General features: G+C 43.9%; 1 protein-coding gene across 3 annotated transcripts in view; it reads left to right on the top strand.

Annotated features, from left to right (window-relative positions):
* Window positions 1–22473, top strand: part of LOC131669972 (alkyldihydroxyacetonephosphate synthase) — a 547494-nt gene that overhangs the window by 380491 nt on the left and 144530 nt on the right. For all 3 annotated transcript variants that reach the window (XM_058945216.1, XM_058945234.1, XM_058945225.1), the window contains 2 exons: window positions 738–1018; window positions 1113–1401. In XM_058945216.1, the coding sequence (XP_058801199.1) occupies window positions 738–1018; window positions 1113–1401 (570 nt within the window). The remainder of the gene's footprint in view (window positions 1–737; window positions 1019–1112; window positions 1402–22473) is intronic.

Here is a 22473-nt window from a genome sequence, read left to right as displayed (position 1 = left end):
ACGCTGCGCGGGATCGCACGCAATATCTACACAAAAGTGCAGTGCACTTACCGCAAAGGCGATTCGGATACGGTGGCCAACCGTATCCGCTTACAAAAACGATGAGCTGCCGCTGCAACCTACTCTTGCTGCTGTTGCTGGGCTGCGCTGCAGATGCTGCTGCAAAGGTGTTGTTGCAGTCATTGATACTGTGCACGAGGTGCAGGAAACATGCTCACTCACAACACTCGGCACAGAATATCTCTAAATAGTTCCTATATGACTTTTCCTAACAACAAAATGACTGGGCGAAAGATACGATGCATCTAAGCTGACGAACTCTGCTATACTAACTCACTAGCCCTCCCCTCTCGGTCGTTGCCCTTAATGTGCGCCCTCTCTCTCTCTCTAACCTAAGCCGATCACGGCTATTTCGCATAGCCACGCTTGACGGTCCGCGCGAGTCATAACGATTTTCGGCAATCGTTGCATAATATAATAATAATACTAAACTATTCATGACTGAACTTTTTGATAGTATATATTTTAAAAATTAATATCCTCCGTCAATAAATTATATCTTTAAAGAATTTCAACAATAGGTTAACCAGTTAGACAATAAAGTAAAATTGAACATATTTCAATTATTTTGATATGTAACAGCTTAAAGTTAGTTAAAATCAAATTAGATTGATATTCATTAATGTATAGTATTGAAGGAATATAGGTCATCTTAATTGCTGGTAATAATGTTTCAGATATTCAATAGGCAATAAAGAATTACCCTATCTTACATCATGGGTGAAAGAAACATTTCAAGTCGATTTGAATTGTCGCATGGAATCCAAGCCTCTTCCAAAGAAGTTACCGGATACTTTGATTAGTCAACCATTCCTTGATGCAATCAAAACTTTAGATATTGAGTATTCTGTACAGGGAGTCGATCGCTTAATCAGGTCTCACGGCCATTCACTTCGCGAGATTTATAACTTGAAACAGGGATTCATTACTCGCATACCTGACATTGTTGTTTGGCCTAGTACGTAAGCACAACTGATCATAGTAATAAATATTATTTTCTAAAGTAAACAGTGCAATATTTCAATTCATAAAAAATAAATATTACATTATAGAATCTCATGAGGAAGCACAAAAAACCGTGGAAGTCTGTTTGGATCATGGAGTTGTTTGTATTCCCTTTGGTGGAGGTACGTCGGTAAGTGGAGCAGCACAGTGTCCGATAAATGAATACCGAGCTATTCTATGTCTCGATACTAGCCAGATGAATCGTATACTTTGGATTGATCCAAATAACCTACTTGCTTGCTGCGAAGCTGGTATTATAGGGCAAGATCTTGAACGAGAACTTAGAATTAAGGGGTTTACCTCAGGGCACGAACCAGACTCTTATGAATTTTCCAGGTAGTACATTTATTACACTCATTATTTTTTTAAGCATAATATTAAAAAATAAAGTCGATGATCACATCTGACAACGACTATGTTACATCATCGATTTTAACTAAATTGATCGAACTGTAAAATTAAACTACCATCAGAAAGAAAACTGTATTACTTTTAAACTCTATACAAAATTGAAAATTAATCGAACCATAATTTATTGAAGATAAATAGAGTTCTGTTCTGAATGAAGAAAAAATTCTATTTAGATAATTTTATTTATTTTGATCCACTGAAATCAAATTTGACTTCGTTAGTTTCCACGCTAAGGGGATTTGATGGTCAAATTTTCAATTTCCGTATAATCGAATTTAGACTGCAGATTCACAAATAGCGGAATTCGGAAGTTTAGATATATTTTTTTCTATTTTTTAGATTGATTTTCAAGGTCATATTAATTTCAAATATTACAGATATTGTACAGACATATCAACAAAAGTGCTCCGTGTTGTACGAAACTTATACATTGCATACGTATATTTCGACAAGCTTAAATCAAGCACGATTTTCATTTGACACAATCTCCTTTAGTTCTAGATCATTAGAAAGTCAAACAGGAAAAAAAAATTTTTTTAATTAATAAATGAAATAAAAGAAAACAAAAAGATGAATTAGAAAGATAAAAAAACGATACATATTTTGAGTACAAACGCATTTTACTTTTAGGTCATTGAAAAAATAGACATACTTCATATGTATTTATATCGGTTATGTCCTGAAATAATATCTTAATGAGAATGGTCATTTGGAAAAAGAAATATGTTTAAAAATTTTGAGAAAGTGGATGTTTAATTTGAAGTAATTAATGAACATATATAACATAAGTTGAATACTATAACGGGGATTTAGCCCGGTTAGCCCCGTCAATATAAAGAAAGGAAATAACTAAGGTTAGATTAGGAATGTCCGGGCGAAGTCTGAAGCCTCCAGGACTGTCCGTCTTCTCAGGTCCGGTGTTCGTTACGCCGGTGACAGGACGGCCGGATCCGCGCAGATTCGTGGTGTTGACTGAAGGACGCGAAAGCCGATGATTCGAAAGCGGGTGTAGGCGCGAAAGGGGGAAGCGTTTGAATAAGGCGTCGGTGTACGATTAAATAAAAAAAAGAGGCTAATGGTAAACAGTGTTTTTAATCAATAGAGGTTAACAAAAAGCGGTCGGGAGGAGGGAGAGAGTACGCCGAGAGAACGGATAGAGAGAGAGTAAACCAACTAGCAGGTACTTACAATGACGGTACTCGTCCTCTAGGTACGTAAACGAGTCGCACAGTTTGCGTAAACGCGCGCGCACAAGTTATCGGGCACCACGTGCACTCCGCGGCTCGTTTCCTCTTGACGATCTCCCGCTTTAACAGCTACAGCGCACAAGCGTAGATCTTCTGCAGGGCCGGGCGACGTCGCAACTCCTCTCCGGATAAAGGCCACAGCTTCGAGATTGCAGAAGAGGGAAACACTAGGTCACAACCAAGATCTCAGCAAGGAAAGTCGTCGAGACAAAAGAATCCACTCGTCCGCTGACAAATCCGCACGATGACAACTCTTTAGCGTGATACTTGCTCGACTCTCGATTTCGTTCTGCTCTGCCTCTCGTCGATTAGTGCCCGCGGTCACTCGCTAAAGCGCGACTATGTCTCTCTCTCTCTCTCTCTCTCCGCGCCTCGTGGTCGCGCGCGGAAGTATCCCTGCGTACTCGCATCTCTCTCTCTCTCTTACCTTATATTCGAGCCGAAAAGTGACTACATATACAAATATATTAATAATAATTGATAGATGAATATAAACATAATAAATTCATAAATATATATAGGATAAGTTCGGAGAAATAGGTTACATTTACATATCATTACTAGGGAGAGAGAGATATAACGGGTTGGCAATCTCCCTCGTTATATCCCCCCGGCCCAGACGCTGAGTACGGGGTACCAGCTCGAAAGGAAGACTCTCTCTCTCTCGGTAATAAGGAAAAGCCGAAACTTATTATAAGACTTTATTATCGTCAACGTCAAAGAAAAGGGAAATATCGTGATACAAAAAAAGGTTAAACAAAGAAACATTAAGTGGGCGCCTCTCTTCCTCCGTACAAAGTCGAGGTCCAGCTAATCATCTGCTCGCGATGAGGATGCGTCGACGCAGGTGGGCATCGAGGACCCTCCTACTCATCGTAGGAATATGGGGCCAAGAGTCCCTGGGCCCATTTCCAATGCTGGGTGTAGTTGGGGCAGTCCCTTCCCCTTGACACTCCTGTCAGGCCACAGTGCGGGCAGCTCCGGATCAACCGAAGGTCCAGGCGGGGGCCATCCCACTTGCCGCACGGGCGAGTAGCGGCTGCTCCCTGCCTCGCATGGTGACCTGGTTCGTTCCTCGCCCTGTTGGACACGTGCGGGTTGGGAACCAGGAGAGGACGGCTGGCGTTCTCCTCTTCCAAGGCCGCCAGCTGGGCCCGCAGAGCGTGCAATTCCTGGAGCTTCTTGGCCTGCTCCGCTATAATGCGCTCCCTTTCCTGCTCTGCCTCCAGTCTCCTCTTCCTCTCGGTGAGCCAGGCCGAGCGCGTCTCCTCGAGGTAGGCAGCCAGATCAATGGCCTCCTGCACCTTGGGGAGCCATTCTTTTGCCAGCTCTGTTGCCTGAGGGCATGGACGGCCGGCGAAGTCGAGGACCGCCTGGTAGGCCTCTTGTTCCTGCTTGGTGGCTTCGATGCGGGCCTTCCTGGCTGCCTTGGCTCGAGTCAGGATCTCGCCCCATTCGGCGGACAGGTCCTTGGTCACCGTTGATCCGGGTAATGGACTCGGGGCTACCTCGTCCTCAAAGACTGCCCCGGTGGCCGTTGGAGAGGCCTGGGCATGCGTTGACGCAGGTGGGTCCTTTGGACCAGATAGCAGGATCGGTGCCCGTTTGCCCTCAGAGGCGAGTTCAACGGCCCCTGGGAGGGCTCCCTCGTGCGTGGACGCTATTTGGTGAGCTGGTCCTTCCGGCGGCGCGGCTGAAGCGGTTGCCTCGAGGGTGTGCGGTGACGCCTCCGGTGGTGCGCCAATAGCCAGTCGGCTAGAGGTACTTGGCAGTCGTGCCAAGTCGGCCGTGGCTGGGGTGACCAGGCCCACCAGGGTGGGTGAGGCTCCTGCTGCCAACAGTTCGTGCGTCAGTCGCGCAATCCCCTCTATCAGCTCCTGGGACACCCACAGCTGTCTGTCCGCCGACATTATCTGTAATTAAGTCAGGTACAATCAGATAAGATTCCAGGGGCTAACAGGAAGGAAGGGAGTAGGGGTGAGGAAAGAAGCCTGTTCCCGTCAGTGATTCCTAGGGCGCAGACGTCGAGGGGATGCGGCCACCGGGATTAACGGAGGTTTTTTCGATCCTCGAGGGCGTCCTCTCCTCTTAGACACTACGGCCGGCGTAGGTTCCATCTCGGTGATTCCCTCTCAACTTACTTCCGCCGTATCATCCCGCGTAATCGCTACCGACCGGCTTAACTGAGGCTGAGCTTCGTCGGGCTCGTCGTTGAATTCGACATCATCACTCTCCTCATCGTCGGGGAGCTGCGCTCGATCGAAGCAGGGCTTCAGGCCTTCTAAGGCGACCTTACCGAAGTCCATACCGTTCTCATCCCTAAGCTGGTAGGAGCTGGGACCATTCCGACGCGTTATTATAAAGGGTCCGCAGTATTTCGGACCTAATTTGGCTGCGACGGCCTTGGCTGACGACGACAGTAAGTGATTCTTCGCCCACACTTTGTCGCCTACGTCGAAAGTCACATCGCGATGTCTCCTGTTATAATAGGCCTCTTGGCGATCTTGGGCGGCTCTCGAGTTCTGTGACGCCTTTGCTCTGTACTCCTCGAGCCTTTCCATGCGAGAGCGCCAGTCTTCTAGGGCTTCTCCTTGAAGCTCGTTCTCCGCTTTCCTTTCCTCGTCCCTCTTCGTGGAGTTAGGCAACTCAGGGTTCCTTCCATAATTCAGGAATGCGGGGCTAGAGCGAGTAGCTTCCTGCACGGCCGTGTTATATGCGAAGGCGAACTCTGCCACGTGCTTATCCCAGGTACTGTGACGCTCTTCGATGAAGGCCGAAATCATGGTCTTAATAGTCCGGTTAGCTCTTTCCGTGGGATTAGACTTCGGGGAGTAAGGTGCGCATGTCGCATGAACCACTCCCTTAGACTCCAGGAAGCTATCCACAAGCTTATTCTTAAACGGTGTCCCATTATCCGACAGGAATTTATCGGGGACACCATACCGGAGAAATATGCGCTCGTTGAGCTCCCTTTTAATGGTCTTGGCATTCGCCTTCCTAATCGGGATACACTCGATCCAACGAGTGAAAAGATCTACAAATACGAGTAGATATTCGTGGCCCTGTGGCGATCTAGGAAACGGCCCCATCGTATCTCCTGAGACTATCTCCCAGGGGCGGTGAACTATATGCCGACCCATAAGTCCCGCAGGAGCCCTTTGCTCGACCTTCACCTGCTGGCTGGTGGTGCAATTCCTGACGTAATGGGCCACATCCTTATATATCTTGGGCCAAAAATACTGTGTGACCGCCCGCTGATGAGTTTTAAAACGCCCTAAGTGTCCGGCCGTCGGTTCATCGTGGCATTCCGCGAGGATGCGTTCACGCAACTCTCGAGGGATCACGAGTTTCCACGCTTCGTAATCTTGACCCAACACGTCGTCGACGGCAGGGTCCGGCCTATAAGCGAACAGTCTACCGCCGGTGACCTTCCAGTGCGGGTGCTCACTCGGACTTTCAAGGACTTTTAGTACCATTTTCCTGTACCATGGGTCCTTGATATTCTCATCAACTTTTAGCGAAGCCGCGGCGGCTGTCACATCCTCTTCAGTCTCATACATGCGAGACAGGGCGTCTGGCACAACGTTATCCTTCCCTTTCCGGTGTACGATATCGAAATCGTACGATTGTAGGCGCAATGACCAGCGACCTAGCTTACCGTTCGGGTTCTTCAAGTTGCGCAGCCAGACCAAGCTATGATGGTCAGTCACGACGGTAAAGTGGTAGCCTTCGATGTACGGCCTATATTTTTCTATTGACCATATCACGCTTAGGCATTCCCGCTCCGTGACTGACAGCTTTCGTTCTGAGGTAGAGAGGGTGCGGCTCGCGAAGCATAGGACCTTATCCTCCCCATCGATGTGCTGCAGCAAAACACTGCCTAAACCAGTATCGCTCGCGTCACACTCGATGACGAACGGGGCTCGATAGTCCGGACGGGCTAATACAGGCGCAGTAGCAACTAACGCTTTAACCCTTTCGAAAGCCGCTTCTTGCTCGTCTCCCCACTCAAACTTGGCGTCTTTACGCGTTAACGCCGTGAGGGGTTCACAGATCGTTGCGTAATCGCCTAAAAACTTCCGGTACCACGCGGCCATCCCAAGGAACCTACGTAACTGCTTGAGATTCCTTGGCGCGGGGTACTCAAGGATGGGGCGAGTCCTCTCAGGATCGGGGCGACAACCTTCGCGATTGACCAGTACTCCGAGGTAACGTACCTCAGTCATACATATCCGCGATTTCTTGCGGTTTATCATTAGACCGGCTTCTTTAATCCGATGCAGGATCATCTTAAGCCATTTGACGTGGTCCTTGAACGTTTCAGTCGCGATAATCAGATCGTCTAAGTATGCAAACGCATAGGGTTCCATCTCTGGAGTGATCACTTTATCTGCCAACGATTGGAAGGTTGCTGGTCCACCTGCGAGTCCATACGGCATCCTGACAAACTCGAACAACCCCATACCCGGAACAGTAAACGCTGTGATCGGGATCGACCGTTGGGTCAAGGGAATTTGCAAAAATGCACCTGAGCAGTCCAGGGCCGTGATATACCTCGCGTGCTGCAGCTTGCGCAAAATCACGTCCATGTAGGGCAAAGGGTATGCGCTAACGCGTGACACTGCGTTCACCTTCCGGTAGTCAATACAGAACCTGTACGAACCATCGGGCTTACGTACCATGACTACCGGGCTGGACCATTCACTGGTTGATTTACGAATTATGCCGTCCTCCAGCATCTTACTCACCTGTACGTGCATCTCTTTCTCTATCTTGGGAGAAACAGGGTAGTAACGTTGCTTTATAGGGATTGCTTCCCCGACGTCAATGTCGTGCTGAATCCAACCAGTACACCCTACTCGCTCGCACAAAGACTCAGGCAGCAGTTCTTCAATCACCTTCCGTATCTCTTCGCGCTGGTCTTCCGAAACATCTTCTATTCCTAGAGAGGCCAACGACAGGGACTTCTCCGTACGTAACGAAGAAAGGATGGCAGGAATCTCCTTGCCTTCCCTCCCCATTCGAAATGTATTCGTCTCGGGGTCCAATACTGCTGTGAAAGCTCGAATAAAGTCGCCCCCTAGAGTACACTCCGCATCGGCCTCCTTTAAGATAAGAGTGTCGATGAGGTGTGTCATCTCCGCGACTGTAAAGGGTAATTTTACGTGGCCTAGTATGGGTACCCTATGACCGTCGACGGCCCGCGCGACCTGGCCCGCACTATAGTTCACTCGGCAGTTCAACGCTGCTGCTATTTGTAGACCTAAAGAGTTAAGGACCGTGCGTGAAGCGCCAGTGTCATATAAGGCTCGGAAAGTGAAAGATCCGATGCGTACCGTCAGCCACCACCTGGGATACTTTTCAACCGAGGCGCTTGCCACAGTACCTCCATCGACCTGCGTCTGCGCATCCTTCGAACTGCTCGTGGCTTGCGTTGAGTCAGCTACTTCGATACGCAGAGCTTGCGCTACTCCTGTGACGCCATCAGCTTCCAAGGTCCGGGTGTGTAGTGGGGCAGTAGGGACCTCATCTACTTGCCCCCTTCCTCGTTTTTTATCTTCGAGCATTCCGGACAGTCGCGCTTAGTGTAGCCTGGCCAACTACATCCCCAGCATAAGAGCTTCTCTGCGGGACCGGGTACCTGGTCCTTATTCTTGCTACTCTTGGGTATGCGTGCCTTATTAGATAGGCCCCGCTGCCATCCGCCACTTCGGCCACCCTTGGGTGTCTCCGCCAAAGTTCCCTGCGGTGACGCTACTGCCCTTCTTCCGGAATCTCGTTGCGGCGCGCGGCCTGTCGGGGGCTCCTTCTTTCTTGGCGGAGAGCCTTTGCCAGGAGTAGGGTCCATTTCCTTCATCTTCTTCTCGAAAAACTGCTGAAACAGCTTCTCCCACACCGCTTCGGGGCCCTTGTTCGGCTCTTCGGCGAGAGATGCCAAGGCTGGCTTACCCTTCTGCGTCTTCGCTTTGGGCTGCCAGGCGGCCTCCGGTAGCAAGCATTTCTCCGCAGGTGGAGGCGGCGTGTAATTTTCTTCGGACTCTTCGTCCTCAGCCTCCTGGGCCTTAAGCACCAACTGCTGGAGATCAGAGATTCCCCCGCGGTATCTGCGTACCCTCCAGCGCAGCTTCGGGAGCAAGTTTTCGATGATGAGTTCTATTTGGTCAGTCATTGGCCAGGGACGCTCAAACCGGTTCAAAATGGTATAAAGGGAGGAGATGTAATCTCGCACGGGCTCCCCGAGTCCTTGAGTGCGTCGGTGCGCCTCCACAACCAGGTTACTTTTGTTTCTGCGCGACTTGCTATACGTTTCCATTGCCGCTTTCCTGAAGTCTTGGTACGTACACCAGGTCGGCCTGAGCATCCGGTACCAAAATAAAGCTGGTTTAGCAAACAGTGGAGTCAGTGAGTCCAACAACTCCTCATCTGACACATGGTCTACACGTCGGTTCTCTTCGACCTGTTCCAAAAACTCCTCGATACTTACGCCGGATTCACCTGAGAACTTAAGTTTCCATTCTCGTATCGTTTTGCCTAGGTGTCTACCTCCGAAGCCTGTCCGCACTGTGTCCGAATAGCTATGCATGTTTGTTGTGAGGCTCGTTGTTTCATCTGTCGCGCCCGCCCGCGTACCGCGCGCTTGCGAGAGCGAGGACTGTGGCCTTGGAGCCAGGACCCCCCTCCCCCAGCTCGAGCATGCGGGGGCGTCAGCCAACGAGGAGGCTGCATAGGCCATAGACGAAGACGACGGGTGTTGTGCCGGGGGCGACGGCTGTAGGGCTCGTGATACGGGCGGTTTCGTCGTCGAGTGAAAAAATTGCGCGTGCGGGTTTAACTTTGAGTCCGGTTGCAATAGTGACAGGTCTTCTATTTGGTTTACTTCGTTTTCAATTAAATCGTAAGTATCTTGAAACTGCACTGTTCTTGAGTCTCTGTTTGCGTTCGTACGGTATTGTGCTTCTGACGGTAACGTTTGCGCGTTTGTCACAATTATTTGCATTTGCTTTAGCAAGTCCCGATTTGTGGTCCTTAGGGCGTTTATTTCTAAATTTTTGTTTGCTACCTCTATTCCTAACCGTTTAACTTCATCTGTTAATTTATCGCAGGATAATATTAAATTTATTTCTGCTTTTAAAGCACGTCGTAATTCATCTGCGGCGGGTTTGGGAATTGATTGGATAATACCGTTCGGCAGACGCATTTTAATAAGGGGGTCCTGTCGTTGTGTGGACGATCTCGGAGCTACATAGCTTGACCATTTAGGTAGTGTTCCCGTATACATTGCAGAGAAGAAGTCCGACGTCGTAGAGGCCATCGTTGTTGGTTGCGTGTACGCGTCGGTCATTGTTGTAGTTGTTACTACGTTTTTCGTTGTTACTTGCGTTGGCGCATCTGTTTGACCTATATCAAATTCGTTCATATTTAAATTGTCTGTGGCACTAGTTGAGTGCGTATTGCTGGTTAGTGCCGCGTTTGTGTCTGCTATTGTTGTAAGTGACATATCAGATTGTGCTGTATTACGCGTAGAGCTGGCCAGTAATTCTTCCGTGACTGGCATATTATCGTCGTTATTTTCATGTCCAGCTGTATCCATGATTGAATTGATAAAGTCGTTCTTAAGGTCAACAGGTATTGTGTCTCCGTTAATGAATGTTAAACACAGGTCAGCTCTTCTACTATGGGCTATATTATCTGGTTCTCTTGTTTCTATAAAATCTTCTGCCGTATAGTCTCCGATTAGCCTGTTATATAGTCGTGTCGCACGCGCAAATAAGGACCCTTCTGTATGTAACTCGAGCTGGTCTAATACGGCATCTAGCTTATCGCTCGGTAGGCTGCGTATCCAGTCGTACATACGTCTATCGACATCTGCCTTGAAAATCTCTAGTTTGCTGTCCCATGTATTTGACATTATATTAATTGATGTATGGTAGCTAAGCATTATTTAGTTAGCAAACTTTTATAAAATTGTGAGCTTGAGAATTATACAAATATTAAATTAATCTATAAGTAATATTATGTATATATATATAACGCTTATATATAAAAAAAATGCGTAATAGTATTGTTGAAATTATGTAATTATTAATGAAAGATTTATTGCATTTGATTTCCCTTGTTATAGCGTCAGCGCCTTTGCTTAGTGTCTACGTCGCTTAATTTCCAGAATCTATATATGTAAAATATAAACAGTCTTCTTCGCTTCGCATTCGTATATAATATTTCGGTACGCACGCCTTCGATTTATAGAGTGTCAACAAACCGGCGAGTAACTGTGAGCTTGACACCATGCGAGCGAGCGTCTTGTTATGGTATGCGCTTGCTCGACTCTGGAATGTCAACAAAGCGGCCTCGCGCGAGCTGTTGAGTTTTCGGCGCGCGGACGAAATTTTTATCGCACTTTCAGCCACACATTCCTTTGTTGGGCGCCAAATTATATAACGGGGATTTAGCCCGGTTAGCCCCGTCAATATAAAGAAAGGAAATAACTAAGGTTAGATTAGGAATGTCCGGGCGAAGTCTGAAGCCTCCAGGACTGTCCGTCTTCTCAGGTCCGGTGTTCGTTACGCCGGTGACAGGACGGCCGGATCCGCGCAGATTCGTGGTGTTGACTGAAGGACGCGAAAGCCGATGATTCGAAAGCGGGTGTAGGCGCGAAAGGGGGAAGCGTTTGAATAAGGCGTCGGTGTACGATTAAATAAAAAAAAGAGGCTAATGGTAAACAGTGTTTTTAATCAATAGAGGTTAACAAAAAGCGGTCGGGAGGAGGGAGAGAGTACGCCGAGAGAACGGATAGAGAGAGAGTAAACCAACTAGCAGGTACTTACAATGACGGTACTCGTCCTCTAGGTACGTAAACGAGTCGCACAGTTTGCGTAAACGCGCGCGCACAAGTTATCGGGCACCACGTGCACTCCGCGGCTCGTTTCCTCTTGACGATCTCCCGCTTTAACAGCTACAGCGCACAAGCGTAGATCTTCTGCAGGGCCGGGCGACGTCGCAACTCCTCTCCGGATAAAGGCCACAGCTTCGAGATTGCAGAAGAGGGAAACACTAGGTCACAACCAAGATCTCAGCAAGGAAAGTCGTCGAGACAAAAGAATCCACTCGTCCGCTGACAAATCCGCACGATGACAACTCTTTAGCGTGATACTTGCTCGACTCTCGATTTCGTTCTGCTCTGCCTCTCGTCGATTAGTGCCCGCGGTCACTCGCTAAAGCGCGACTATGTCTCTCTCTCTCTCTCTCTCTCCGCGCCTCGTGGTCGCGCGCGGAAGTATCCCTGCGTACTCGCATCTCTCTCTCTCTCTTACCTTATATTCGAGCCGAAAAGTGACTACATATACAAATATATTAATAATAATTGATAGATGAATATAAACATAATAAATTCATAAATATATATAGGATAAGTTCGGAGAAATAGGTTACATTTACATATCATTACTAGGGAGAGAGAGATATAACGGGTTGGCAATCTCCCTCGTTATAATACTTATTTTATGAACAGCTTATATATCATAAATGGCAGGCTATGTAGATTCATTGAATAGAATTCTAATATTAAGATATTCAATAACAATTAAACATTTATTAGTTGCGTACTTTTTTTGTTGCAATACCTCTACGAGTAGTCTTCCTTTTGTGTTTTCCTACAGCATTTCTCTCTTTAAATTCCATCAATAGTCAAATAACATAAGCTCTTCCCATACTACTTAAAATTAATTCACAATGTCTTTCATATCTTGGCGAAATCTTTCGCCTTGCTCTTCGCTGAAATGCCTGAGAATTTTAGCAAAGCAATCTAAGTGAAAGTCTAAGAAATGGAGTTTCAATTTTATCAAGCAACCGACATCTTTAAATGTAGATACCATATTTTCTACAATATTTGAATAGATCCTTTTTGTTGTGTAACGGTCCTATTTATGAGTTCTTTTCTTATTTACAACTGGATTACTGCAACCCGCTTAACTCATGAATCAATTAGTATATTAAACATCACCACCTCTCATATTATGTGATTGTATTAGTGCTAGAGTCAAATTTCATGACTATCTAAGGAGCGTGACGTCACTCTACTTATAGATATAGATATTATAATTTTTATTGTTCAATTAAAATGCATTATTAAGAGTAATTTGTAACGGGGTGGGTACCGTTTAATTACTTTATTCGCGCAATTCCACCGAAGGGCGCGCGTAATTACCTATGCTCGATACGTTAGTCGGAAAGCAAGAGGGAAACAGATGTCAGTCAACCAATTAACTACAAATGTGAGTGGAAGCAATACGGAATAAACGAGCCGAAAGCATTTGTTAAATATCACGAACGAAAGCCTTTATTGTCTTCTCAAATACTACATCAGAATCGGCCCGCGTGTTTACGTTCACATCGGCGCTCGCTCGACAACAACATGCAGTGTCGGGACGCTCGCTGCTCTTTGTTAACAGAGCTATTACATGCACGCTTTGAGCACGAGGAATTAATTATTACGCATGCAATCGCGATCGCGAGATTGAGCTGGCCAGCTTACTTTTATTTAGCAGACGTTCGAAGACAAGAATGCACGATTTGCACTGCGGAAAAGTTTGTCTGTTCTTTCGTCGCGGCTCGCGAATTCGCGCGCACGTGGTTCCACCCTCGATGGCGAACCTCACATACACTCTCGCTGTCGCGGGGAATGACGCTCTCCTCTGGCTCAGGTCCGCACTCGTTCAGGCACTTCAATCCTGGATCGCGATCTTGGCGGTTTCTGTATCGGCAGCTGACGACGTGGCTACCGGCGAATACCTTAATGGTTAGTGCTCCACTGGTTCAATTTCAATCGCGGGCGTTCCGTCTGCTCGCGTGCCGAATTCCTTCGTTACGTTTTTCGTCTCCCCGGTAGGTGCTGCCCCCCGCAGACAGCAATTAGGTTATATTATTAGCGCTTATTTGACGTTTACCGTCACAAATTTTAATAAAACAAAGTATTTTTTATATAGATTTTAGGGCATAGATTCAAATTATAATATTTTTAATTACTTTTAACTACTAAAATCGAATTTTAATGTGCAAATTTAATTTGTTTATAACGTTATAAATGTTAATTATTATAATAAAGCGGGTACTTTGAACTCAAAGATGACTATCTGAGAAACATGAGGAAGAATTTGTTTCATTGATAACAACTTATTTATTACTGTTATCAATAAATAAACAATTAATAATTTATTTAAATAAATAATAGTATATGAATTGAAAGCGTGAATTTTGTACATAATGACAACATTATTATAATTTATTAATCTTAGTTAACCGATTTTATATTTACATTATAAGATTTTGCAAAAATACGAAAATTGATTATTACTTAAATGTTATTAACTAATTTAAGTAGTTCTTTTTTGGAATTACTTCTGTAAGCGATAAACTATTTTTATATGTAAAATTTTCTTATTATTTTATTGTAAATGTTGGGTTTTTGTATTAAATAACTTCATTAGTTAATAACTTTTAACTCCACTTTTTGCGATAAGCGTAAATTATACTTAAATTATCTATATCAACTTCTGTATACTTTACATGATTTAGATTTTCGTTGTACTGTCTATTCTATTGTAAACAAGAGAAAATGATTTTGCATACTTGCGTAAATAGCATGAAGAGGGCTGTCCTGTGAAAATAGGCAGAAATATTTGTGTATAAATACGCTGGATTTTACACAGGCTGGTATTCTCTCTTAGCCTTGCAAAGTGAGCGCTCAAGATTGAATAAATTTGGCTTATACCTAAGTTATTTCTCTCTAGGGATAAACTAAACAATTCTTTCTTTCTTATTGTGATTTACGCTCGACTCATAGAACATTTCACGCTATGAGAAATTTGGGCTGAATTACATCCTTTTTCCAAGAGAGACTTAAGCTCTGCTTATAAGACACTTCGCACCACAAGAAACTAGGGTAAAGTCTATCTTTCCGTAAGTCCAATCCTAACAATTATAGATATTTCATAATATAAATTTATTTCAAATTCAATATTCATATATATTTTTCAAAGTCAAACGAATTCTTACTCATTAACGCGACAGACCACGAGTGTACGAACAAAATAATAAATAATAGGTGATATTAACATTGCAGTTGCTTATAAATTTTCAGTCATTGTTCTAAAATTTTGTCTTTAATATTTTTCTATGTAAGTCGTTTTTTTTCAAAGTTCGCTTCAGTTAAATAAGCTCTTATTTATGGAACGTCAAGTACTGCTTCACTTATTTTTCTTTGGAGAATTTCGGAAATCTTACAAAAATGTATTTGAATTCTTTGCAGTCTCATTTTTAATAGCTTTTTTAAATTTATTGACCAATTCTAATTTAATTTGGAGTAGTCGTAGTAATACTCTACTTTGAGGAATCAAACTATTATATAGAATTTTCTTAGGATTTGGTCTTTAATAGTGTCTGTGAAGACCACTTCGTGTGAATTTATCGGAGAGCCGTTATGTTCTTCAGCTCCCATTTTCCACCCAACCCTGGCAGCTACGAACACATAGTGCAAAGCGTCGAGCACATCGAAGGCCCAGAAAGCGTCTGACTTTTGCAGCTTTTCTGAGGAAATATGAAAACTTACAGCATATGGAGAGAATAGAGGAGCCGGATGTGGATATCACTAGAGGTTATTATATCTCTTATCACACGAAAGTGATCCTGATCAAGTCCATCAGCAGTCCCCGGTTGGAACTTTGTATAACCTTGTTATGAGGCAGGTTGACGGTTGTAATGATCTCAGAACTGAGCCCTGATCTCAGTATGATCTTCTGCTGAGAGAACATCCCTCTTGATGGCATACTTTTGTGGCCATTCGAGGCAGCACAATCTACAGCTTTGTCCCCGAGACAATGCGAAGTCACGTTAGCTCGGAGAATGATTCTGAATATGCAGATTCTTGAGGCCTCTCACCCAGCCAGTTGAGAAATTCTAAACTCTGGTGGTCTAGGCCCATATGGTGTCATAAGAACTGGTCAGTTTGGACCCCCCGGAAGCAGGTCTCCTCAATATGTTCTGCTCTACAACACGCATAAAAATGAGAGTCTGCCACTTTCCCGGTTCTCATCATTGTCCAGGATGATTCGCCTATGTGCTTTGATGGCTCAAACAATGCAGATGACCCATGCCCAGCACTCTGACTAAATATTCTGACAAGATTCTGGCTGCTACCCAATCGCTCCTGCGAATGATTCAAAGAAAAAGGTACACTGAGAAGATCAGATACTTCTCTAGCAACAGGTCGCTTCCTAAAAGCACGATAATTCGACGTTGCCTCCCTTTCTGGATGAACACGGATTTTTGAGAGTGAGAGATTGCCTTCATAATTCGAGATTCCTGTATGAGGAACGATACTCCGGGATTGTGCCTCGAGAGAATCATCTCGTGACCCTAACCATAAGGAATATCCACCTGCATACCCTTCACGAAGGTCCCCAGCTTAGCCACGTGCTACGACGGTTCTGGATCCATCAGATGCACAGAGATGTATGCAAGACGGTATGTGACTGTTCATAATGCACAAGATCCCAGGGACGGGTGTTGGAGTAACAAATAGCCCCCTTCTTACATTACGGCTTAACTCTTGTCGGCCCTTTTCCACGATCGGATTATGAAAGATAGTTTCCAATTCGCGCCAATAAGTGTCAAAGATTGATAGCTACGAAGAAGTAGGTGTGCTTTGCAACCCGCGCTGTGCGTCTAAAGGTGGTCTTAGAACTCAACACCCTAACCATTCTGTGCGCCTTTCGACGTTCACAGAACATAGCGGGCTATGCATTTGGTCTACTCTGACAATAACAGCTTTTCAGTGAACAGCCCAGGAGTTGAAGAAGCTTTTCCCTGAAACCTCTTTTTTCAACAAGTTTCCTGCATCTCAAGCAGGCGGTCCTCCTCAAGTACTACTAAGGCCAGATGGAGCGAGTTACGAAACTTGGGAGTCACTAAGCGCGCTTTTATATCTCCGTTTTGATTTTTTCCTCAGCCGCACTAAACACCCACTTTGCCAACATAGTTAACTCGTCTCCTCCCATGACATGTGACTTTTTTGACGCCGTTTTAGCGAGTCCCTCAAATGTTCCTTATGCCCACTCATCATTTGAATTTCGTGAGGTTACTAGCCAGGAGGTTATGGATGCACTAAACTCGTCCTCATCCAGAACATTCGGCCCCGAACATAGCCCCCGGCTTGTCTGTCAAGATGCTTAAACTTGTCTCTTCTACTTGTCTCTCGTCTCTCATGTATCTTGTCAACAAATCATTATCGTGCGGCGTTTTTCCGACCTCCTGGAAACGGTCTTTCATCACCCCTCTTGCCAAAGTACCATCGCCCACTCTTTTATCGGATATCAGACCGATAGCAAGGTTATTCGAGGTATCAAAGGTGCTTGAGAGGCTCGTTCATGCACAACTTTCGTCCTATCTGGACCGTTGCAAATTGCGTGATCCACAGCAGGCCAGTTTCGTGAGGTTTCACAGCACTCAGACTGCATTCCTAGGTGTCCTTGATGACATCCATAGGGCCATTGAGGAGCGTAAAATCACAATCTTCGTCCTGCTGGATTTTTCCAAGGCTTTTGACGTTATCTCCCATGGTCGTTTGATGTTCAGGCTTAGTGACTTAAGCCTATCTGATACTGTTTTGAGATGGTTTTTTAGCTATCTGACTGACAGGTTTCAGGCTGTTGTGGGGGAGGACGGCAAGGTATCGGACTGACTCAGAGCCGCTACTGGAGTACCGCAGGGTAGTATTCTGGGACCATTGCTATTTGCAATTTATATCTCAGACCTGCCCTCTGTCCTCTCCTTCATGAATTATATGCTTTATGCTGACGTCATGCAGGTCTACCTTCACTGTCATCCCGGCAGCCTTGCAGAGGCTTTGGAGAGGGTGCAGCTTGATGTACAGGCTATACCGGACTGGGCCCTAAATAATGGTATCTCTCTCAACCTCACCAAGACCAAGGTACTATAAGGACCATGATACTAGGCAGTGAACAGTATGTTAGGGCTATCAACTAGAACGACATCGTGAAGATCACTATTAACGAGGTTCCACTCGACTATGTTACCAGTGCTCGCAACTTGGGTGTGACACTTACTCCCACGTTAAATTGGTCCGAACATGTGAGAAGCGTGACGAGGAGGGCATACAGCTCTCTGGCTTCACTTCGCTTCCATAGGAAATCTCTCTCGACTACCCTCAGAAAAGTTCTTGTCGAGCAGCTCATTTTCCCACATTTCGATTACCTCTGAGTGGTCTGTATTCAGCTTGATGGAGAGCGCTCGTCTAAGCTTCATGTTGCCCAAAACGCCTGCTTACGCTTCGTAATAGGATGGATCCCTTATATACATACTCTATTCCTAAACAGCCACATCACCCACCATAGATTAGCCCTGGGCTGGCTATCTTTTACCCCAATTAGGTATAGAGCCCTCGCCGTTCTAGCCTACTCTGTTGTGTCCAGAAAATCGCCGCACTATCTAGTTAAAAACCTGTTTGTCCTGCTTGATAGTTTCATTATCCGGCGCTCGAGTCGCCATCCACCGTCGGCGTTTGAATACAAGGCCCTTGAACTGAGGCCTGAAATCATTTTTTTGCGATCCTTGCTCAGAGAATACTCAATTCATTGAGCGTGACCCTGTTCTCCACCGATCGGATCTCTGACTTCAAGAATAGGACACGTGATCTATTTTTAAATTATGGCCAATTCTGGGCTATTTTAAACAGTTTAAAACATCAAATCACCAATTTTGTTCAAAATTGGTAGACTTGTTACCTATACAGAGGTCAACATCTGTGCAAAGTTTTAGATCAAAATATTGATAAGGGGCCGACTTAACAACTGTTGAAAAAATATTGAACTTTTTTTTTATTAATTCGATTTCTCGGAGACTAATAAAGATATGGACATGATTCTTTTCTTAAAAGACGCGGAGAGATTTTCACTTTTAAAATGTAAATAGTAAAATACCAAATCATTTATTTATGCCATTGTTATAAACAATTTAAAAAAAAAATCGACGATATCTCAAAAAATGATATTTTTTTTAAATTTTGCATCATCGTGTTCCTTGTCATTTTTTACATGAGAAACCGTTGAGAAAATCAAGTGCCCGCTATTAGGATTAAGACAGCACTAAAATGAAACGAACCGCGCGCTAGCCGCTCGGCCGGCCGCTACTCCTGCGGTTCCAACGTTGCTTGCGGCAAATACCTTTAACGAATAAATAATTTAATGTTATGATTGTTAATTTTTTAATTGTTTATATCTTTTGATGTCATTATTAAAATGATGTAATAAGGACTTAGTTAGGTGACGTGAATGCGAGTGGTCGCATGTAAGGGAGTTCCGTGGTATTTGTTTTTGTAATTAGATATTTCAGTGTTTGGTGTAACAATTTTGGTGTTTTATTGTAAAGTTGCATGCGTTGATTGTATAACGTGGCCGCATGTGCCATTGCGCGTGGCGTGGATTTGATTTGTAGTGAAAAAGAGTTGTGTGTCTGTAGAAGTTAGGGCAGTTGGTAAGGCAGGCAGGAGCAGGGAATTGCGTGAATTGGCAAAGATGTTTGGAAAAGTCAAGGAATTGGAAGATAGGAAAGTTATGGACACTAAGAGAAGTAGCGATAGAGGTGAAAAAAGTGAGATGATTGCGTGTGAATAAAACATTGACGGCATTGTGGAATTCGGGGGGGGGGAAGGAGGAACTAAAAGGCCCTAGAAAGTCAAAGCGTGAAAAAGCCGGTAGCCGAAAATAAACAGGTGCCGATCACGGAGAGTTTTGCGAAGATAGTGAAATTTGATAATAAAGGAAAGGTGTTGGAATGCCGAGGATGCGAAGGTTTAAGGTTAAAGATAGGAGAATTGGGAGAATTTGTGAATAAGGAGAGGGAGGCGCTTATTGTAGAAAGGGCAAGTATTGAAGATAGGATGGAAACGGAACTTAAAAAAATTAGGCAAGAAAATGTTACGGAAGAAAAAAATAAAGTAAAAATTAAAGCATTGGAAATAGATCTGAATGAAAAAATTGAGAGATTGGAAAATGAATGGTTGAAATTTAGGCTAAAAATATACACTAGATTAGATGAGTTCGAAAAGCTAGTCGGTAATGCAGTTTCCTCGCGCGAAACAAATAATTTAAGAAACGAAGGCAGTATAGCTAGTAGTATAGGGACGATAGGAGTACAAGGTGGGTCGGTAAATGGGGATAAGAAATCGGTGGCCGGTATAAGTTATTTCTCGGAATTCGAGATAGGTACAATGGTTAGTTAAATGGTAGGATGGGATGGATAGGCAAGATAACGTGGTTTTTAGAGGTCTGTCTCTAACCAGGGAATGGCGTATTGGCTTAAATATGTTTATTAAATAAATGTTGGGCGTTGAGGTGAAAATAGTACAGCTAAGGAAAAGCGGTAGTGTATATATAGCTAGGTGTGGAAATAAGGAAGACAGAGATTTGATTTGAAAGAACAAATACAATCTAAAGGGTTCGAAGATTTTCATCGAAAATGACTTCAGCTCAGGATAGGAAAAGAAAAGAAAATGTAGCAAGATGGGTAAAAAGTAAGAAAGTGACTGGTGCGCAAATAAGGTGCAGTCTTGGAGGTTTGTGGATCAACAATAGATGGTAAAGTGGCTTAGTGAGGAGGCGACAAAGACAATATGCGATAAGATCCTGGGCAGCGTTGCACTTCCAAGGGATGGCAGTATTCGGACGAATGGACTGAGGGCAAGGCATGTAAATGAAGAGGAAGGCGAAGAAACCGAGCATAGGAAGAAGGTGAATATGCAACAAGAAGTCAACGAGAACATAGAAAAATCTTTTCAATAGGGCCTAGAAAGAGGTTACAGACTTCAGAATAGCAGCTGGTAGGTAAGAGAAGCGTTTATAATGATAGTAGTATAAATAGAAAGCTAATTTTTTGGAATTGCGCAGGCGTTTTAAATAAAGACACAGGCTTTTGGAACTATATAAATAGGTGTGATTTTGTTAGCTTATGCGAAACATGGTTAGAAGAAAAGAATTGGGAAAGCTTCCACCGTAAGCTGTCAAAAAAATTTACATGGAAATGTATAACAGTAGTGAGGGAGAATAAAGAAGGCATAGCAAAAGGCGGTTTTTTGTTAGGTGTAAGTAAGAACTGGTTGGATGAGGAAGGTATATGGAATGTAACATTTAAAAATAATATTGTAATTGGTAGTTTCAGGATAAAAGACGGCAGCTATAATAATTATAATGAATATTATAAATGTATGGTCGGTGTACCATTCCGGTAATTTAAAGGAGGTCTTAGAATTTATAAAGAAGTATGAGTTTGTAGAAGGGGAAAAGGTTCTAATAGGTGGAGATTTTAATGTCAGAACGGGTAATTTAGGTAGTTTTGTAGGGGGGGGGGGGTCATGGCGAGTTGATTGAAAGTAAAAGTAAGGACACGGTAATTGGAAACGAAGGAAGACAATTCCTGAAGGTAATAGAAAGTAGGGGTCTATATATGCTTAATGGCTGGTTTGAGGGAGATGAGTGGGAAAATTCACATATAGAGGAGGTTGAGGAAATCTGGTATGGTATTAGACATATTGTCAAAAACGCTGTCGTTAAAAAGGAAATCAAGTGCAAAAAATATAGGTTAGGGGATAAAAAGTGGTGGAACAAGAAATATAAAAAAAAGAAAAGAAGAGTTAAAAAAATATATTTTAAAATGAAAAAAATATGGTAGAAAGAAACACTTAAAAAAAAGAGGTGACTGGAGGGAGCTGTGTAAAGTGAAAGAGGAGAGTTTTAAGGAAATGGAAGGGGCATAATTAAGGAGCATTAAACATGAGAAAGATGTATGGAAGTTTTTGGGATGAGGTAAGAAGAGGAATACAATTGAAAATGACATCAAATTAGATGAGTTGAAAAATCATTTTAGAAAGCTTATGCAGGAAATAAGGAAAGATTAGTTGATAAAAAAAGAAAAATTGAAGACTCGGAATCGGAAAATTTAACGGAGAGGGACATACTACAGGCTGTTAAATCGCTAAAATGGAGGGAAGCCGCTGGTTTTGATGAGATTCCTAATGAAGTGTGGAAATTTTACGGACAACAGTTGTTCAACAGACTGGTTTCCTTGATTAGGAAGATATAGGCAGGTGAAGATATGGCAGAGGATTGGAAAGTTGCAGTTATCGTACCACTACATAAAAAAGGAGATTCAAAGAATGTAAAGAATTATATAGGGATATCTTTATTATCGACGGCATATAAAGTTTATACAGAAATTTTAAGGGATAAACTAGTGAAGGAGGTGGAAGAGAAAGGAATCCTCCCAGGAGGACAAGCTGGATTTAGGAAAGGCCGGTCAACAACGAACAATATTTATATACTGAATAGTGCAAGTAGCTAAAGCGAGGAAAAGATTGATTTACGCATACTTCATGAATCTCGGCTGCATTTGATACTGTGCATAGAGCAAAACTATGAAAGGTGCCGGAGGAAGAAGGAGTTAGTGAATACCTGATTGAAAGGCTAAAGGAAATCTATGAAGAAACGGTTATTACGGTGAAGGTTGACAATAATTACTCGAGTCGGTTCTAGAGTGCGCATGGTGTGAGGCAAGGGTGCGTTCTGAGTCCGAACCTGTTTTGTTTATATATCGCAGCATTGGAGAAAGATTTTGAAAATAAAAATATAGCAGGTATAGGTATTGGAGGAAAGAGGATATGGTTGTTGGCATACGCTGATGACCT

Source organism: Phymastichus coffea, unplaced genomic scaffold, assembly GCF_024137745.1.
Source record: "Phymastichus coffea isolate CEN01 unplaced genomic scaffold, Cenicafe_Pcof_1.1 PCOF00008, whole genome shotgun sequence".
Lineage (NCBI taxonomy): Eukaryota > Metazoa > Arthropoda > Insecta > Hymenoptera > Eulophidae > Phymastichus > Phymastichus coffea.
The sequence above is the reverse complement of the archived record's forward strand: the minus strand, read 5'-3'. Positions and strand labels throughout refer to the sequence as shown.